The sequence below is a fragment of the Leptonotus elevatus genome, chromosome 2, assembly GCF_054856555.1.
Source record: "Leptonotus elevatus isolate MCC_2025b chromosome 2, RoL_Lele_1.0, whole genome shotgun sequence".
In the NCBI taxonomy this organism is placed as follows: domain Eukaryota; kingdom Metazoa; phylum Chordata; class Actinopteri; order Syngnathiformes; family Syngnathidae; genus Leptonotus; species Leptonotus elevatus.
The window spans coordinates 34,300,070-34,321,435 of record NC_141240.1 but is presented as its reverse complement, the minus strand read 5'-3'; the positions used below and the strand labels follow the sequence as shown (position 1 = coordinate 34,321,435).

Sequence of the window (21,366 nt, the reverse complement as noted above, 5' to 3'; positions counted from 1 at the left end):
GTTTAGTTTTTCCATTATTTTATTTGTACATAATATATGTTGCCAATTTCAATAAACCCCGAAGGCTACTGTCACTATGCACATAAAATATACATTGACAGCGTCTTAACCAGAATCCTAGAGTGGAATCCCACGTAAAAGTCGTCGCCATATTAGATGTGGCAAAGTGTTGCCATTTTCTGCGTGGAGGCAGAGCAAGGACTGACATAATGAGAAAGCATATAAATGGTCATCATCACGAAACACACTTTTCATGCTGAAAAGGGAATAGGAAGAAATAATAAAGTTATCTAGCCGTATTAATCCTTTTATAGTTTAATTTGTAATCTGTAAATATAATGTAAATCTAATATCTGTATTACTTAATGGAATCTGAATGGTTGATGCAAACAGCTTCCCTTATTTCCTACAGAGATCCTGTCCTAAATCATGCACTGATAAAAGTGTTGCTGTTGTTGTTGTTGTTGTTGTTGTTGTTGTTGTTGTTGTTGTTGTTGTTGTTTTTCTTTCTATGAAAACCAAACCGCATTGAAGTTGTCATGAAGCAAGATGACTGCCCGCTGGCTTCGCTTCACACAGTCCATTCATATGTAATTTCGGGAGGCAGTGGCAGGCCAAACTTAAAAACTCAAAACAAATAAATTATTAACTTATAGAATTACAGGTATGTACAAGAAAATATGATCCACAGAGATGATATTGGGTGATGAATTAGAGCTCTGTAATACCGAACTCCACACACACGAATGGGAAAAATGTCACTGGGAAGGTGCAATTCCCCATTTGCTCGATAGAGAGAGCAGTTGTTCCTGGACGACGTTTCGGCGCGCATTTGACGCGGGCGGCAGTAGGACACTTTACAGCAGCAGATCACCGAGCGCACTCGGCTCGACCTCACCGGGAGACTCCAGCACAACCCGGCCAAAACGAGCGAGGTAAGTGGACCTACGGAAGCTCCGGGCCTCCGTGTACGATACACTCCCGCTGACCCCTCCTTCGGGAGCGGCGCGCAGTTACCGGCTTGAATGAGTCACATCTTGGAAAAACAAGAAAGGAAAAACTTAATGTTTGTAACATTCCGCTTGGCTGATATCTCCTTTGCTTAAATTAGCTTGTCGGAGCGCGATGACGTCAAGATGACTCCCTCACCGAATCGGCATTTTCTAAGCAATGGCGCCTGCACATCCACTTGGCATTTCCATCCACGCTCGAAGCGTCAAGTAATTCTGTGGCGTAATGGCTAACTTGTACTTGCTAGCTCTCTGACCAGCGTGCGTTTCGTGTCGGGCTTTTACTCTCCTATTCCCGGCCGAATACTTCAGACAGACAGACAGACGGCGTGGCTTAGTGTGTTTAAAAAAAGGTCTGCTGCTCGAAATGTTCTCTCGCGGCCACAGCCATTTGAGAAGCTGAGTAGTGGCGGTGGGTAAACGGATGCTACCGGATACACGAGCGGGTATCGACCGGCGGACAAGGGCAGGCAGGCAGCTGGCGTTTCCATGATGGCTGAATGCAGAGGATGTGAGCAAATGGTGATCGTTTGCCCCACCCAAACAGCATGCAAACATTCGTGTATGTCTTATTATTTTTTGATGGCATGGAAACCTATTACAGTGCTTATTACAGTGCTACAAATGATGGTGGTCAATATCTTGCTGGTTGGTTAGAGTTATACTGGCTGTGTAAAAATGTCCATTATGGTGCAAGGTGCGCGTTTTAGCGATGGTAGTAACGAAGTACAAATATGTTGTTATAACCTAAAATTTTAAAGTTTCTGTAATTTACTTGAATGTTTATTTTCTACAGTAAGTGGCTTACTTTTACGCCCTACATTTGACAACATGTCAACAATCAGAGCCGTTCTCGGCAAAATACCGGTAGCAGGAGAGTTGTCGTTCACAGTAACATACATACCAAAAAAAGATGTAAATAAAGGTCAAGTTAACTGTTGTTGGGATGTTAGAGTCTTATAATGGCAATGTGATAAGATTTCCCAAGAATGTATGTTTGGAATCTGCACTTGAACCTGATTACAACGCATCAACAACTTGAAAAATGGGATAATAATTTCCGGAGAAATCTTTTTTTTGGGGGGGGGGGTGTCGGGAAAAAAAGGGTTGCCAGTTCACCCATCTTTCTTTTTTATTAGGGTGAAGTAATGAGAGTGAGGCTGTAAAGGAGGTCACAGGAGCAAGCTGGAAGACGAGCGGGTAGCCAGGCAAGCATGCTGGAGGCCGAGGCAGATGCGGACGCAGCTGGTGCAGCGCTGGCGGCGGACGGGGATGCCGGGATGGAGAGCGAAGACTTGAGAGCGGAGTTGGTGCGCCTGACTCTGGATCTCCAGGAGGCCACCGAGGAGAAGCTGCAGGCCGCCCGCTATGGTCTGGTGGTGCTGGAAGAGAGTTCGGCTCTCAAGATCAAAAATCAGCAACTGGAGGAGGAGCACGAGTCCCTCAAAGTGGAACTACAGCAGCTCAAAGAGGTATGAGCGCCCGAGGCCTTTTGCTATATTTAGACTACCAACCAACACAATTGATTTGTTTTCAGACACCACTGTTCAATATACTGCCGTTCTACCTTTTAACAGGATAAAGCAAACAGAAAGTGTTGACTGAGCATGACTTAGTTTTAAGAAAAGCTCTTTATGATACAAAATGTGCTGCACAGAAGAATCTCATTAATTTTTTTAATCTGCCTAAACCTGATTTCCGGACTGATAATGTTTGTCGGCTTTGACAGGACTTTATATAAGTTAGCGCGAGCTCATATGTTGTCAATTAGCATTTTTATATAACGACATCTCAGTGTTTAGTTAAGCACACTTAATTTCATGTAACCCCATTGTTGTTTCCGCCTCAGTAACTGATATGTATTGTGTTATGTTTTACTACTTATGGCAAAATAGCCTCGTGCCATTGATATGCTATTTGATATTATGTATCATAGCCAAGCACCTGATGATCTGTAGAGATTTTTTAGTCCTCAGGATGTATGCACATTTTTAAAAAGTCTTTTGATTTCCCAACATGAAGGCCTTCATTATAAAATATTTAATAACAATAATAATTGGGAAAAAAAGGCTCAAATAAATTTACTGGTCGCACATGCGGCAGTAGATCAAATATTTACGTACACTGCCTCAAATTTTTGGCGCATAATGCGATCATCTTTGTTTCTTATTGTGATATAATATTGAGCCTGTATGGCCCACTCTGAATTGTCGTTCTGTTTATAATAAATAACAGGCAGGTCTTAGATTTTATAGACGTGGTCTTAAATTTTAGCTTCTTAAAGCTTCAACCTGATGAATGCCTGATCAATGCCTGATGACGTTCATTTGACTTGCCTTGTTGAATGCTAGCTCTGCAAAATGCCTTAAAGCTACCCTTATTATTGGTTGAAAGGCGTTTGCAGATTCTGTGAGTAGCCAGAAGCGTGCAGTCGCTGATGGCGAATGCCGGGAGGAGAACCTGCTTCAGGAGACGGCATCTAAGGAGGCTGCCATGGCAACCCGCTTGGAAGAAGTCCAGGGAGAACTCAAGCAAGCACGACTCGCTCTCGGCAATGCCCACGCGGAGATCGACAGACTTGGGGTTGTCTCAACTCAGCTGAAGAAGGTACAGTTTGCGAATGAGAATCAATACTCTTGTCTTACTTAATTATACTTGGAAGTGATTTGAACGTGGCTTGTATTACACAGGACTGTGAGTGCTTGGAGGCAGAGAAAGGGCACCTGAGGGATGAGATGAAGGAATTTAAAGTACGTGAGCTGCGCCAGTTGCAGGACAATGGCGAGCTGGAAGAGGAGAACACATCTCTTCAAAAGCAAGTGTCTGTGCTTAAGGAAAATCAGGTCAGTTATCACTGAAATATACTGTATGTTTTATACAGCGTAGACCAGGTTTTGGGCTGGGTAATTAATTGAAATTGAATCTTGATTTCGTCATCTCATGATCGGAAAAACTTGATAATTGAAGAAATACAATTAATGTAATGGCGCCATGTGTGTTTGTAAATTCCTACGTTGTGAAACCAGCCTGAATGCACCGTGATCACAGATGACATTTTCTGTAAAACTAAACACACAACAAAAAACAATTGCACGCATTGTATACTTAAATACAATACATCGTTTTTAGAATGATCGCCAGTGCTAATGCTGGCAGTCAAGGTAAAATCCCATTGACAGGGCTAATGTAAAATTAACATCAAGTTCAAGTAGTAATATTCTTTCAAATAACAAATATTCACAACCACTGTAGTAACACAGATAGACAGCTAATATAACAAGACATGTACTCTTACATGTAAAAAAAAAAAAAAAAAAAAAAAAAAAAAAAAAAAAGTTACATTATTAAAGTTTAATCACAACTTTCTTCTTCTCACCTCGTAAGACTAAGCAGTTTTGCTCCTATCATGTTTTTCTATCGCTGTTTGTTGACACAACCTCACAACCAGCTCAAGTCTTGTGTTAGGGACACCGGGCAGACCAGTTATTGTTTGCGAGTTACTTGCATGCTAGAACAAAAGGGGTGAATAATTAGCTTCAGTACTAGCTCCATACAGCACTGTGACAACCACAATGCAATCGTTAAAAAACCCAACACAACTGGTAAGGGTGGAACACAACTGTCTGTCAGAAACCACAGCGTTGTACGTGGCCTACCTTTGTTTTAAGGACACTTACAGCTTGAATGAAATGAGACCTTATAACACTGTAAATTGTCCCTCAAATATCCACTCATACATTTTCTCTTCTTTTTAGGAAAGCACATAGCTTGTAGTGCTGTCACAGCAAAAAAATAAAAACATAAAAAATCAATTATCTTATTAATTATTCCATCAATTAACCGAGTAATCCATCCTTGCACACAGTTGCGTTTTGTGCTGGGCACAACAGTAGGGCCTACAATGTTTACAAAAAAAACGACATGTTAATCGATTATTAAAATAGTTGTATAGGAGCCAATTGTGTATTGGTTAAATTTGTAGTAAGTTTTTACATATTGTATATTGTCGCTAGATTTTGATTTGCATATTTGATAATTTAGTTAAAATTAATGGTGACTATTATTTCATGCATATATTAGAATATCTGTTTAAAATTGCAAAGAGACAAATTTTTTTGATATTTCTTTATTGTAACTATTTTCTGAATAGTCACGTGACTAACGAATGTGTAGATAAAAAGAGCAACGGGCTGGACGTTGGACAGATGAAGCCAGCTCATGATAGAAGCGACATCGTTTTTTGACCAGATGATTTGACCTTTTTTTAGACGTGCTTGTACAGTTTTTATTTTGTGTTTTATAAACATCAAGACGTGGTCCTGTCGTTTGCGTTCAAGACTCATCGTTACTCTGGCTTTAAGGGTTTTCGTTTTTTGTGGAATAACGCCTACAATAGTTATGAATTATAGCCTTACTTTTTTTATTTCAGGTGGAGTTTGAATCATTAAAGCTTGAGCTGAGCCAAAAGAACGAGGAGCAGGAGGAGCTGCGGGCTCAGATGGAGGAGGCCGCGAGGCTGCGAGAGATTGCAGAGCATCAGTTGGACGAGGTCCTGGAATCCTTGAAGGAGGAGCGCGAGCAGAAAAACTGTCTCCGCCGAGAGCTCTCTGCCTTGACCCTGAACCCCTTTGATTCCGTTGGCAACCTGGAGCTCCACTTGGACCATCTGGACGACAGCCAGGAGGACGGCCGGACGGGAGAGGATGATGGACAGGATGGCGGCGTTAACAGCGCGCCAAATTCAGCTGCTCACACTGCTCACGTGGGGGGCACTAAAAGTAATGGCATCATGCAACGTTATTCCACCCCACGCAACAGTGACATATTTCTGCGTGCTCCAGCTTCTGGGCTTGTTTCCGACCTCTTGAGTGAGCTTCACTTTTCAGACAGCCAGAAACTTAAACAGCAACTCCTTCAGGTATGGAAGCAGATTTTTTTTGTCCTTTTCTATACTGACAACATAATTATTCCAACTTCCAGCTCCTCCCTCCACACTGCCCTGTCTACATGTCAGATGAGTTTCACTAATATTCAAAATACTTTTTTCCAGTCTACAGTAATGGGGTTTCCATCCAAATGTTTAAATTTTTTAAGTGTATTTAGTAAAAAAAAAAAAAGGCGCAAAACGAACATGCATTTGTTATTGTTTTGCCTTAATTAATTGAGTCCTTAATTAGCATTTGAACATGATTTCAGGAGCAGAAATCTTTGCTTTTTTTCCATCGGGAATGACAGTAAGGTTCGCTTCTTTTAATAATTCAAGTAATATTTGGTTATGTTTTTTTTATTGAACATATAAACATGAAGAAAACACATTACAAGTATAAAATATAAGTTAAAGTAAAAAGAAAAACAAGAATAGGAAGAAAGAAAAGAGGTTATATGTTCAAAAGGCATAGGAGGAAGTTAAAAACGTATCTAGTCCTACCCCTTATTCGTTTTATGTTGATACAATAATAAGGTTAATGTATTTCAACAAAAGAAAAATGTATAAACCTAGTCATATATACAAGTGCACTTTAACATACGCACATTTGCCAGCAACATATATACATGAAATTCATAGGCATATACCATAACACATTTATGAATCATATCCTCATACTCACATATACAATTTTCATTACACTAATACGATACATCCCCAAAAAATTACAGCATATATACAATTTTATTAGCTTATGTCTGATTAAAGTATTTTTATTTTTTTTACTTTGCTTTTAAACATTTTTTTTAATTCAGCAAGTGACTGACATCTGTTCAGGTCATTTCCAAAATTATTCCACAAATTAACACCTTTTACCGAAACTCATCTTTGCTTAATATTTGTTCTTGTTTTATTTTTATTTTTTTTGCAGACACTTGTACCCTTTATGTTATAAGGAAATTTCAAACAGCATATTTCAATTTCTTTGCCCCCCAACATATGTTACTTTATCATCCGCCACCATTTTTTTGTGACTACAATATGTTCATGTGGCGTAATATCGGCTTAAAACATGCCTCCATTTGTACATTTGAGACACACATCAACTCTTCTTTCTAAAAGCAGATCAGGCTCTCTTTGCAGAAATAAATCCTGTAATTGTACTATTTAAGCAGAATCTTTAAGTGCAGTTTACTTTTTGTTGTATAAAAGGCATCTCTTGTCTTGCAAAATGACAACTGTTCAGTGACAACAACAGTACTTCCTGCTTTAGACCACATCCGCTGTGCATTAGTGTAAAAAAGAGCAAATGAGACACTGTTTGGAAAAATAATCTGGCACCACATACAGAAATAATGTTATTCACAAACGAATTCCAATTCATTGCCCAAATAAAAGGATGCTCAATAATGTTTTAACATTTGGAGTGATCACAAATCTATCATTAATCGAAATCACTCAAATTGGGGGTTGGGTGAGCGAACTAGCAGATGTTTGGAGTGAAGAGCCAAATGGGGTCAGCCACTGTTTCACATGAAAAATGCATGCAAGTGTAAAGGTGGTTGGGGGTAATGTGTGTCACGCAGAATCCTTGTCTTTTGTCCTGTTGAAAATAAGTAATAGCTGATTCTGCTTTCTGTTAAGATCATTTGAATGAATCGCTGGAGTGCAAATTAGGCAAGACAAGGTAGCTTTATTAATATAGGGAATTTCATAAACAACAATGTATGCCAATGTGCATCACATAATTAAAAGTACAACATTTGAAAGCATTTACAAATAAAAGAGTTGTAAAGACATTATAAAATCAAACTGAAGAAACTAAACATAGCGGACTAAAATTACTAAAAGAAGGTACAGTGCAAGTACAAGATTTTGGAGAACATAATTTTTTATTTTAAATGGTTTGAAATAGCTTAATTTATAGGTATGGAAAAAGAGCGTGTGTTTTTTTGTTTTTTTACCTGGATTTTTGTTTGTTTTTTGTACCTGAATTTAAAAGCATTTACACTAAGGCTGGGCGATATAGCCCAAAAATAAAATCAGAATTTCCTTCAGTCATTCTGGACGATTAAGATTTTAATCAAATTAATAAACCCAGCAAACATTTATTTAAAGGTTTCATTCATTCAAAAATAAATCCTGTGCAAAATATTCAGGCAACAATACTGTATAGTGTATACTGATTTTATATCAGTTTTAAATGTAAACTTAACATTCATAGCTTGTGCATAACTTGCTTAAGTGCCAGTTAAGTAGTTCGTAACTATTGTAAACACGTCTTGTAAATTCTGACACTTTTGCAAAATTTCAACTCATAATAACATTTACATATAACAGAACTTAAAAACAACAGCTTTTAATAATCCAGAAGAGTGTATTTATTTAAATGCACCTCGATTTCACGATTTAGCAAATTTTCAACGATTCAATTTTTGACTTAATGGAATTAATTGATTTATTGCCCAGCCCTAATTTACACTGACTTAGCTTCTGTTGTCACCTTATTCCGTTTGCATGCAGCATAACAGCTAAATGCTGCTTCACCATGTTTGCCTTGAATTCTGGGTTCCACTAAATAACCCAAATCAGGTCCATTTGTCATCAAAACACAGTCATAGTGTATGTAATGTATACTTTTTCATTTTCTATTAATCCACTGCGTTATCTTTATCTGAACATTTTTGACATATCTTGTCTCATTTGAACTGCAGTTTGTTTGTACATCAGTCACAAGCCCTGAAGTGGTTATACAGCAAATACTGTACTTAATATTGATACTTGCTGTGTTTTTATTCGGTTGCACGCAGGCGGAAAGGGAAAAGTCGAGTCTCATCAGCAAGGTGGAGGAATTGCAGATGCAGCTGGTGATGTCCAAGCAATTACTGAGTCAGCACGAGGACAAAGTCGGATCTCTCACCCAACAGCTGGAGGCTGTGCAGAGTAGCCAACAGCACAACCATGAGGCAAACGAGGAGGAGGCCAAGAATGCCGATGTCGTCTTTGACTACGAGGTCGACACAAAGAGCAAAGAAGTGCTGGAGGCACGTATGCGTTCAGCCAGTGAAGAGCTTCTGAAGCTGCGGGATGAACTGTCTCAAGCGGGCGCTCGCTATAACACCCTGGAGCAACGATACAAACAGGAGAAGGACCGGTGGCGATCGGAGGCCCAGGAGTTGGCTGACAAGATTCGCCAGTGCATCAAGTCCAGCAGGCAGGACCAGGAGCGGATCAGTGAACTGGAAGTGGAGATCGGAGCCACGCGCAAAGTGGCCAGCGATTCCGAAGGCCATCTGAGTGTGGCTCAAGAAGAGCTGCTGGCTTTTTCTGAGGAGCTTTCCAACCTCTATCACCACATCTGCGTGTGCAACAACCTGACGCCCAAACGGGTCACCCTGGACTATTACCGCGACAGCGCTAGGGCGCACGGCGGAGCTGGTGCAAGAAGGCCGCTCCACATCTCCACCCCGCCAAACTCCCAGAAAAAGCCACGAGCCAATGACACCTTCATCTCCAAAGCTGCGGCTTTGCAGTTTATGGGGGAGGTGGACAGTTCAGGGTCCTCCGTAGACTCTCCGAGTTGCCCCGGTTCCCCCAATCTGGATTTCAGGGACCCTTCCAATGTCCGCAACTTGGTTGCAGTCATCAGATGCCAGATCAAACACCTCCGGGTAAGACGACCCTCGTCATAACATACTCGGGGTTGTGTAGAGATGAGGCCTGCAACTAACGATTTAAGTGGAACCTCAAGTTATGAACTTAATTGATTACATGAGCCCATTTGTAACCTGAATGTTTCATAAAGCGAGGTAATGTTTCCCATTGAAATGAATAGGAAATCAATTAATCTGTTCCAGCCACAAAACTATGTTATACTTACGTCCTTTTTTTTTTTTAACCACCACATGGTTAAAAATACATTTAGGAGCCTTTCTGACTGTTTAGCGCTTTATTGAATACAATTATTGCACCTCGAGTAGAAATATTGATTAATTGATACATCACAATATACCCCTCCCCAATTCACTAATCCTCTCACTCGATTCACCTCCTGACTATTGACTGATGGCGACATTTAAATCAATATGGAATCAAATTACAACATAAAGAATTGAAATCAAATTCAATTGCGAGGTCCTTAACAATACCCAGCCCCATAAGTAACATAACACAAGTATTTCCGATGTGCTCCTGATGCTTTGCTGATACTCTAATGTTGAAAAGCATTCTGAGTGAAACTGCAGGACTTTTGTTCTGAGTGAAAGTAGTTACGCCTTCACAAGTGCCCTCACGCTAATGCTCAGCTCAGACTGTTAAATGGAGCTGAGTAGCTCGTGTCTGCTCAAATCCAATTCCTTGTTGACACGTGGCCCTGTGTGGATTTGAATGGAATGGATTACTGAGGTTAATCGTTGATGCGGCTTCAACTGGATATTGAATGTTACTGCAAAATAACGTATGAAACACTAGTAAACTGCCATTCAGCACAAATAAATGTACATTATTTGGTTTACCGAGTCACTTCAATGTCATGTTTTTTCTCTCTCCGAGATTCAATTGAATGCTCTCTTATATGACCTAATGTGCCCTTCTTCTTTCAGGTGGCAGTGGACCTCTGTCGTCAGCGGGGTGCTATGCCTTACTCGGGCCTGACTAGCAGTGTGGAGATGGAGAGGGACGCTGAAAGCCTGCTGGAGGAAGTACTGAAACTCAAATCCCTTCTCAGCACCAAGAGAGAGCAGATTGCTACTCTCAGAACGGTGCTCAAGGCCAACAAACAGGTAAATTGCAGAAGGAAAGACCAGATCATCATCAGGTACCTTTGAGACTTCCCCATTGCACCCCCAAAAAATCTGGTATTTTCCACTGAACTTCTTTTCATATTCATTGTATCAAGTAGATTTTAGTTTAGAAGTAATTTTTCTATATAAAGAACTTTATTGGCTTTTGATATTGCTCAAATATTGCTCTTATATGACAGATTGTCATTTGTGAGGCTGTTCTGAGCGTCAATTAGCTCCTTAAGGTTGACAGCACACATTTGTGGGCAGAAAGTTTTCCCCGAGGGAGCACAACTGAGTGCACAAATGGTGCAAGTTCAAACCTGCCCTGTCGTTGCACAGTATAGCTAAAACAACAATCACTATATTCTGGTTTCTATATAACAATGGCAATGGGATTGTGCAATTGTTGTCTTTTTAGACTGCTGAGTTGGCTTTGTCCAATTTGAAAAGCAAGTATGAGACGGAGAAGAGCATGGTGTCTGAAACCATGATGAAACTACGCAATGAACTCAAAGCCTTGAAAGAAGATGCGGCCACCTTCTCTTCGCTCCGAGTCATGTTTGCTAGTCGGTAAGAACCTTCTTTTTATTTGTGAATTCGGTTTAGGCTTGAATATTCGTCCCGGGATTACACCGCATGCGTGTGCCACTCCGCTCCGTGGCGCAGCGGATCGACTGCGGAGTAGCCGCGTTGTGCCGGAGGCCACCCCACGGATAGACCTATTTTCTATTTTTGCCTGACGACGCATCCGTCGGCATCCGTCAAATGGCAAACTAGCACTAGACAGGAAGACCGACGCGGTTTCAAAATAAAATTTCCGGTTACTTTTCAGAATAAAACACTCGCCAGATCCTATTTCCCATCATGTCAGTAAACGTCATAATGGGCGCAGCCAGGCCTGGAGTCAACGGGCCAGGTTCTTATTCACAGTTTTAACACCAGTGAACATGGACGAGGAGAGGTTTATATTGGAGGTGGAAAGCCACAAAATAATATATGACACGGCACATCCTTTTTATAAGGATAACCACAAAAAAAGTCAGGAAAAAAAGGTTAAATCAAAGGTTCCAGTCCACCTTTATTTCTGCTTTTCTGTTGAGCACAGACAAAAGTGTGTTTATCGTTGTTTTAAATGCCACACTATCGCACGCGATCACGCGAGACACGGCCGGAACGCAGCTGCGCAGCCGGTGAGTTTTGTCCATAAAATTGACGTGTCCGGAGCACGCGGAGACGCAACGCACACGCGTGCGGTGTAATCCCGAGGTAATAGTATCTCTGCTGTGACTGCCTCCATTCTCTGGAATTTTTCCTGCTTAGTAATGGTCGTGTGGTTCTGCTACAGCGTTTTCCTGCACTTGTGTAATAAGCTTACAATGCTTATTGCGCCCGTGTGTGGACAATCTGCTGGTTCACTTGAAGATTACAAACCACATGCTCTGCCGTGTGCAGATTTGTTCCTCCAAGCCAGGTCACCTTAGCGGGGGAGCGGTCTCATGTGGGAGGCACTGCGTTGGGATTTTAAGAGCACAATAAGAGTGCAATGTTTAAGGCTATGATCACCAACCTCTTTTGAGAATCTGCACCTATATGGCGATAGCTTTCAATTTGCTGTTTGGTCTGCCTTGTGGGAGTTGGGAGGTGGAAATCTCTCAGGTCATTTTCGCACCCTCCGTGCATGACATATATTGTCTATGTGTCCTTGATTACACTTTGGAGTGAGTGGAGCACAAACAGTTGTCAAGCTCTCTGGACACGTCACAGCACAAGTCTCTAAAAAGTTTTGTGGCGCCCTCTTGTGAACGAGTAGTGTCATTGCTATTATGTAGTTTAACTGCAAATAGTTTTGCCTATTTTGATGCAAGGGAGTGTTGACAATCCATTTATAATTTGTTCTTTCCATTTTCAATTGGCAATTAAAAAATACATTCTGAAAAAGCAGCTTATTTTTGTAATTTAACACAAAAAGATGACTGACTTTAATTTTTCATTTACAGTATTTTATTTATTTTGATTTAGTTTTTTGCTCAGATAAAAAGAAAAAAAACAGTGCGGAATTTGAGTTTAATATTTAAATGATTAGGTAACGTAGGTTACATTTTGTGGTGAAAAGTAAAGTGCATAAAAAAGGTTCTTACATGGAAAAACATTTTATTCCTTTAAACCAGAGGTCACCAGCATGTGTTCTAAAAATAGCTCACCAGTGATGACACATTGAGATTTCCCAGAAATGTTGTAGAAGTGATCGTTGGGAAATGTAAACATTAGGGGAAAAAAGTGTTCCACATTGATATTCATCTTATTTTTCTACTTGTTGAATATTATTTTGGGGGTGGGGGAATTACTTTGATCACTGTCTACATACAGATAATTAAATATATTATATAAAAATACCATTTAACAGTCAAAGGTAATTTGAGCAGATATGTTATTTCTGAAGTGTGTGCGTGTGTGTGTGTGTGCGCGCGCGTGCGTGCGTGTGTATCAAATTTGTAGTCATTCACATTAATCAGTACCCAAGAAGTAGCTCCCAGTTTCAAAAAGTTTGTTGACCCCTGTCGAAACAACCTAACTGCCCTTGATTGTGGTGGATAAAAAGCTAACATATTTTTAACAAATGCTCGTTACCAAGTTTCCAGGTCACTAAAACACGACCAACGAAGTATTAACATTTTTTAGCCTAAAGTTGAAATGTGAAAATTTCAGGCTTTTGATCTTGATTTTGTGTTTGATTGAAAAATCAATAAGAAAGTAATCACTTTTTTACTGTTTTGTTTTTGAACGAATGTTACACAGATTGTCGACAGTATTTAGTTCATTATTAACTAATATTCAACCTGTTTTTTATTATTAACTATTAGGGATGTAATGATATAAACGTCATGTCACAATACGATATTATCATGATATGAACTGCACGATAATACGGAAATGATCACAATATTGGGGGGAGCTTTGTGATATAAAAAAGCTCATGATACTGTTTAATAAAAGCTCATTGACCCCCCCCCCCCATAAATATTGTGTGTGTGTTTAAAAAAAAAAAAAACAGCAGTGACAAAGAAACAGGCTTAGCCAGTCATTTTATTGTCGCACCAATGCTGTGTTCGGCTGAAGCAAGCGAAAAGTCATGTTTTTTTATGGCAATGTTGAAAAATATTTGCTGGTATGACTGATTTATGGGACCGATAACCGCTGCAGTATGTCCGGTTGGAACATATTTTTGTCCATGTGAGCAGAAATCAGTTTTCTCTTTAGATTGGTTAATTTGCTTGTGTGGGCATGTGGTTTCTGTAGAACAAAAAATGTAAATCAAAATAAAATAAACAAGCAATTGCATGTAAATGTCTTATCTAAACAATGTTAATTAGGTGAGGTCAGAATTACATATAGTTTAAATAATAAAGGTAATATTACACTCAAAGTACATAAATATTGTGAATTGAGTCATTTTGTGGAGGAACTCCAACGTGTTACATCCCTTCTTACTTGATATGACGATTAACTTGGGTCTTAAACGTAGGCGGCCAAAACGTGCCTAATTAAAATTAAATTGCACTAATAAACTAACCACCAGAGGGTGCTGCAGCTGCACAAATTGAACACAACCTGAGATGTGCTACTTTTAATATTGTGACATCACAACGACAATATCATGATATTGCCGTTATCATTACATCTCTATTTACTCCTGACTGCTAGAATCCTGACTTAAGTGAAAAAGGTTTGAAAAGCAGTGCACCCCTCACAGTGCAGTGTTTGATGTGTGTATCGTTTAACAGCTTTTTGCCACTTGTGCATGTTGCATCTTTTCATGATGTGTGCGTCTCTCAGGTGTGACCAGTACGTCACCCAGCTGGATGAAATGCAGAGGCAGCTGGCGGCCGCCGAAGATGAGAAGAAAACACTGAATTCCCTGCTGCGCATGGCCATCCAGCAGAAACTGGCGCTCACTCAGCGCTTGGAGGATCTGGAGGCGCCGCTGTCTCCGCACAGCTTGAACAGCAGCCCCCGCCGCTCCAGAGCCAAAGAGCTGGCCACCAAATCGGGACGAGCGTCGCGAAGCCCAAGAAACAGTCCGGCGCGCGCCTCCGTGAGAAGCAGCCCACGCGCGAGTCCCGTCCTGGGGAGCAGCGTTCCCGCCATGGCCACGCACCACCTGCGAGCCCTCACGCGAAGCCTCCACACGAGCCCCGTAAGAACCCCGCTCGCTCCTTGCAGCCAGACAAGCAAGGTCCTTCCTGCTCGAGACGCCACCTTCGTTCGCAGCCAGAGTGTCAGTGATGTTTCTCAGTCGGAGTTAAGTGCCGGTTCAGCCCGCACGCGTAAGAGCTCCATCAGCTCCGAGAGCAGCGAGTCGGTGGTTCAAACGAACACGAGAAAGCCCGCGTCAGGCCGCAGAGCCTCTGTGCCGGGGCGCCAGGACACGTTCATCACAACTCGTGTCGTACCCGCGTCCTCCTCCAGGACCAAGTCATCATTGTTTGCTGTGGAGAATCTAACCTCGTCTAAAGCTTTGCATGCTTATCCTAAAACGCTCGAAGCATGGAGTGAACCTAGAGAAAAACCTAACCTTGATCATTCTGTGCGAAGAAAGCAACCGTTGAGTCACAGGTCGAAATCTGCACACCCGTCAGCGGTGTCTCAGTCAGACGCGCTCTTGGCTCATTTGAACGCCAAATATCCGGAGACACGGACGGGCGCGCCTGTCCACGCTAGCGATCAAGCAGGCAGGAGCAGGATTTCTGCCGTCTGTAGAGAGTCCAGGCGTCCGTCAGACTTGCGCGCCAATGCTAGTCGGCGCTCCGCTAGCAAAGCAGAGGCGGCGCCCTCCGCCAGGGCACTCAGCTCGCAGTCGAGGTCGGCTCGCAAGCGATGACGTGAAGGAGCCAGCAAGTAGAATTGAGCTGTAAATGTTTGGTATGCTCGGATAATTTCACCATACATTTTTAAGATCCTGTCCCGGCAATGATGTTGAAACCGAGTCTTCTGAGGCAAAACTGTCACATGATCACAAACTGTAAAAATGGGGAGTGACATTTACTTGAAAAAGCCTAGTCAAGGTTAATGCGCTCAGAAATTCAAGTAAATCTTACAAGGAGTTTAACTAGAATTTCTGATGTGAAAAACGTCACTAGATTTTTTTCAAATAAATATCAATCCCCATTTTTTCAGTGCATGTGATGTCCCAAAAACAAATAAGAAGTGACACTGGCGGATGTGCGCTGATGTTCCCCAAGTTGTTCTGAAGACGGGAGGGTGGGAACATTTTAAGATGTCTGAAAAACACTTCTTGACGTCTGGGGAAAACACAAAACACACACACATATTTCGTTTTTATATGCCGCTGCTTCCTTGTTTGTCAGTCAGGCCCGTTAACATTGCATATATGCAATATTCGTGGAATAGGCCCGTATGAACTTCATGGTTGATACTTTGAACTGAAACTTGTCAGAGAAGAGTCAACGTGATATGTTGAGAAATAATCAAGTTAAAGGGTTTTACACTAGTTTGTTTTTGACCTGATTTTCCATAGGCCTTATCACACAAAAACGTGTTGCCAAAAAGCCATTTGTCCATACAAACTACAATTTCTCCGGAACCCATCATCTGATTTTCAAAATTCTTATTGTATTGTACTCAGCGCAACAGGTCCATTCTAACCAGACTTAGCAATGTGACAGATGTTACAGATGGGTTTTTTTTGGGGGGGGGGGGCAAGTTGTGGTTTACAAAGCTGAATTTCACAAACAAGCTGGGCAATTTTTTTTTTACCGGTACTTGACAAAGACAACGGTTGGATACCAATTGACAAAAACAAAGACCCACCGCTGTGATTATTATGAATATAATGTAATGGATTTAAAAAAATCAAGCCATGTCTCAGAAATCTAAATACAAACGGAATCTTAACTTTTAAGTGTGTGCGTTTCTCCCTTATGTGAATTTCATCGAATGAGTATTTTATGCCAAAGTGAATTGCTAACCATTTGTTTTTGTGTGTGTTTTGTGTTTGTTTGTTATGTGTGTTTCATCTTGTCTCTATAGCGCTGAAACACTCCATTACTCCAAACCCTGTCTTCTCCTCAAGGACCCGTCTTCATGTTGAGTCCCCGGTTCCCTCCTCCCTTCCTGCCTCAAGACATCCTGTTCATCCCAGATGTACTGCTGCATTCCCCGCAAAGATGGCGTTTCAAAAAAAGTACAATACAGCTCTCATCCCACTCGCTTGCATGCAGCCTGGAGGAGGATGACGAGAAATATGTGCTGCTTCTTATTATTATTACTATTATTATTATGTGAAGTCATTGATTGTGTCTTGTCCTACGTGGTCTCAACTTCCATCTGGGCTGTGTTGTGAGTTACCACCAAACAGTATTTATTGCATTACCGGTAATTTATTGTGTTTACTGTCCTTCCTTTCAAGGCAAAATCTCCTATTGTGAGATGTATGTCTTTGCAATCTTGCCTTTAGCTCACCCATGTGACCCCGCCCCCAAGTTCACGTGTTTTACACAGCAATGCAGCCTTATTGACACTTATCTCCTACAATTCGCTAGCTTGTTACGCGTCTTCATCGTACAAGCGTTACAGTCACACGACTGCGGCCTGGCCTACAAACCTTTGAACGAGTTGTCAGCAAACACTCTTTTCTTGAATAGTGAGCCATATCTCCTGCACCTCAGGTTAAAAATAACAACGTTTGTGATACATGATGAGGAAAATTTGAGATGGTCATTTTATTTTGCAGATGGTCTGCTTTAGGGAGGAATCTAAAAAAAAAAAAAAAGAATTTCCGTTGTCACAGTCATGAAGTTTCTCCCACAAGTTGCAACTTGTCAAAAGTTGTTAAAGACTTGTCAAGTTTCCTCATTCCTAACTATTCACACAGATTCGCCGAGCAAATGTTGCTCTTCTTTCCGCTCGTATCATCATCACTGTAGTCTCACATATGCCTTTTCTCCCACATGTGCTTTCAGAGTAGATGTGACGTCAGCGTCTAGGTCAGGAAAAGTAGCTTCAATGACTTTTGTTCGAGACGATATCTAATTGAGTTTTGACTAGGCTAACCCTCGTCTCAATTACCTTACAGCAGGGGTGCTCAAGTTGGGTCCTCGAGAGCCCCTATCCAGCCTGTTTCCCATGTTTCTCTCCACTAACACACCTGATCCATGATCAGGATCGTTATCAGGCTTCTGCAAAGCTTGCTGATTAGCTGATCATTAGATTCAGCTGCGCTGCAGGAGGGAAACTTGGAAAACAGACTGGATAGGGGCTCTCGAGGACCCAACTTGAGCACCCCTGTTTTACAGCGATATCTTGAATTAAAAAAAAAAATGTGACTATTCAAAATGTGATTTTGACTAGTCAGAGACACGATGTTAATTTGGGGTAGTCAATCTTAGCTTTTAAATGTTGAATCCTCTGTGCATCCTGTGTCATGTGGTGTTTTCTCGTCAGCGCTAACATTTTGTGTAAAGTTTGACGCTTTGCAGTAGCCCTGCATGTCTGACGTTTAACTCATTCACTGCCATTGACGGCTATTGACGTCAAAAATTCATTTGAACTATTTCTATTAACAAGAGTATGAAAACCTAGATTTTTTTATTGTACATTTAGAACAGATATAAAATGTATGATTAATCGTGAGTTAACTATTGAAGTCGTGCGATTAATTACAATTTAAAAACCTGACGCGATTAATAAAAATAAAAGATTATTAAAAATTAGGAACAATTAAAAATTGTCATCGTAATTAATTGCATGACTTCACGAGTTAACTCACAATTACTCACACATTTTATATCTGTTCTAAATGTACAATAAAAAAAAACCTAGGTTTTTTTATACTCTTGCTAACAAAAGTGGGAAAAAATGTTAAATAAAAATAGTTAAAATGAATATTTGACGTCTATAACCGTAAATGGCAGTGAATGAGTTAAAGTAAAAGTAAGAAAAGAGAAACTGAAATGTTTCTTTGTTGGCTGGAGCTCAGTGAGCTTCGTAATTCAGAGAAAAGACAACAAAATGCAGTAAAACTCACCAGGTCGACGTACAGTAAATGATGTACATGTTGACACGTCGTTATGATTTACCTGGCAACATTTTGAAATGACTTGTAACTTAAAAGCCAGTGCAAGGCCTCCAATTGATTGGCGAGGCCATCTCCTGTTGATTTGTCTCAAAATGTCTTTTTGTGCCTTTTGTTTTGATCTTGTCTGCTGTTTTAGACGACTGTTTTGTTTTTGTTTTTTGAGCATGTCACTGGAGCTTGTTCATCGTTGCATACCACGTGTTCCACTTCAACACATACAATAATTGCTATGTGGATGGTGTGATGGGTGGATATCAGAACTTTCACGCAGGGGATCGCCCCGTCCCCCAAACTACTGTACTACTGCTGTCATTCACTCGGGCTGAACGATTTGGGAGAGTAATCAAATTGAGCTTGTGCTGGCTTTTAGCTGAAATGATTGTCCAGAGTGGTAAAAAGAAGAATTTGTTCAATCGCTTCCCAAGCACCAGCACAAACTTGCAGTTCATCATATTTGTTGTCAGGTCAACACCCATTTGCAGAGGTAGTAAATGATTAATTCCGCCCAGTGCAGCTAGTTTTTTTTTTTGTTATTTTTTTGGTAGATTGGCCCACATAAACGCATGAACCAACACTTTGTTTTTGTTGCACTTGAAGATTTAGAGTAGTGTCCTTCAATATAACTTTTCAACACTGAAGTTTGAAGTCTTTATTTTTTCCCCCCATGTTGTGGAAACTGAGCAGCACTGAATATAGTGGATTTAAATATTTTCACTTTTCACCACTTAGGTGTTTTTGTTGACAAGGCAATGACTGATGAAATGAATGATCTCTATTTATATATTTTGAATCCATTGTGATCGTGATTGCACATGATTAAGAATGAAAAGCATGGGAAGCATTTAAGGTACAATGTAAAGATATTTGCTTCCAGGAAGGACTCGGTTGTATCAATCTGTGCAACTCGTAGCTAAACGTGAAAATATTTGACAAGAATGTTCTTACTTTTTGAAGGTAACATATGGATTTGTTAATCTATTTAATTCAATCAATGTAATTTAATTTCAATTGTGATTTTTAAAAAAGAACTGTATTTATGTGCTCTGCATTCTGCATAAATTGCTCAAGTACGTCATGCACACACTCCTGCAGACGTTTTGATTTGTACACCCATTCCGTTCATTTTCCTGCAAACCCGAATAAAGCAAACAGACGCTGTACAGTGTACACCAACTGAATTCTTTGTCAAGATTCAAAAAGTTAGTCCTATTGCATTCCGGGAATGAGAATTAATAAGTTTCGGCTTCATCCCGTCAGCCCTTTTCTTTCCGGGTATATTTATATGTGAAAAGTGAATGTTGTAAATTGTCTCAATGATTGTCGGAAAGGAAAAATGAATCAAAACAAAACAAATGCACAGTAAAAATTTAACAGTAGCACTGAGCAATGAAATTCATACTGTACTAGTCTTTCTCCACTTGTTCAAAGAATATAAGAAAATAAATAAAAGAGCTATTATAAATCATGAAAGATAAATAGTGAAACAGATATGGTGGAGGGATAGACAATGGACATGAGTACAATTTTAAAAGGAAAAAGATAAACTAGCAATAGTAATAGTGTGTTTATAGTGCAAAAACTATATATATATATATATATATATATATATATATATATATATATATATATATATATATAGTACAGTACAGGCCATAAGTTTGGACACACTTTCTTATTCAATGCATTTACTTTATTCTCATGAGATTCTCACTGAGGGCATCAAAACTGTGTGAACTAAAAGGTAAAATAACTGAAAACATGTTTTATATTATAGATTTTTCAAAATAGCCATCTTTTGCTCCGGTTACGTTTTACTTTTTTGACATTGACATTCTTACCTCTGGGAACTCCTTAAAGACGGTTGGAAAAGCCTTTCAGGTGACTACCTTTTGAAGCTCATTGAGAGAATGCCAAGCATGTGCAAAAAAGTAATCAGAGAAAAGGGTGGCTATTTATTAATGTTTTTTTTTTAACATAACTCCAAATGTGTTCGTTAGTTGTCAGTTGTCATCATAGTTTTTTTTTTTTTTTTTTTTTTTTTACCATTGGTGAGGACATCTACAATGTACATAGTCATGAAAATAAAGCATATAGTGAATGAAAAGGTGTGTCCAAACGCCTCTACTGTACATATATAAATTAGTGAAAATATGTAATTACTCTTTATACCAGAGTGTCACACCGCGGTGAGGTTGTCTTGTCATTTTCTGTTTTATTTTGAAAATTCGGACTCCTTTCGTTTCAGGTCACTTGCTCTTCCTCATGTGGTGTCAGTGTCAACCCTGATTCCTGATTGTGTCCACCTGTTTCCAATTACCCTCAAGTGTTAAATGGTCTGCGTCTCCCCTGTCTTGTGCCAAAGTGTTTTCGTCAGAGCCACTCAAGCCAGTCACAGTCCTCAGCCTTGTCCTGTCTTTTGTGTGAACTTTGGTTTGTAACTTTGTATAGCCACATTATAGTTTTAGTTAAGGGGTGATTTTGTTTTGTTTGTAGTTTAGACGTCCTCCCTTTTGGAGCGCCTTTAGTATAACATTTAATAGCCTTTGTGTT

At 40.2% G+C, this 21,366-nt stretch overlaps 1 protein-coding gene across 2 annotated transcripts; it reads left to right on the top strand.

The window, feature by feature from the left end:
• The first annotated feature begins 798 nt into the window (after nt 1–798).
• Nucleotides 799–17,802, top strand: LOC147179754 (protein bicaudal D homolog 2). 2 transcript variants are annotated; one of them, XM_086069394.1, is made up of 10 exons: nt 799–935; nt 2,150–2,482; nt 3,405–3,617; nt 3,701–3,853; nt 5,440–5,928; nt 8,748–9,608; nt 10,539–10,718; nt 11,140–11,291; nt 14,556–14,916; nt 16,770–17,802. In XM_086069394.1, exons 2-10 carry the CDS (start codon nt 2,225–2,227, stop codon nt 16,773–16,775), a joined length of 2,673 nt encoding a protein of 890 aa, XP_085925520.1. In that variant the 5' UTR covers nt 799–935; nt 2,150–2,224; the 3' UTR covers nt 16,776–17,802. The 2 variants fall into 2 exon arrangements, with proteins under 2 accessions (XP_085925520.1, XP_085925521.1); XM_086069395.1 differs by lacking the exon at nt 799–935 and adding an exon at nt 1,152–1,572.
• The last annotated feature ends 3,564 nt before the right edge of the window (nt 17,803–21,366 follow it).

Coding starts and splice junctions, on each gene's coding strand:
- LOC147179754 (XM_086069394.1), top strand. CDS start 2,225: ATGCTGGAGGCCGAGGCAGATGCGGACGCAGCTGGTGCAGCGCTGGCG. Junction 2,483..3,404: donor AACTACAGCAGCTCAAAGAG/GTATGAGCGCCC, acceptor ATTGGTTGAAAG/GCGTTTGCAGATTCTGTGAG. Junction 3,618..3,700: donor TCTCAACTCAGCTGAAGAAG/GTACAGTTTGCG, acceptor TGTATTACACAG/GACTGTGAGTGCTTGGAGGC.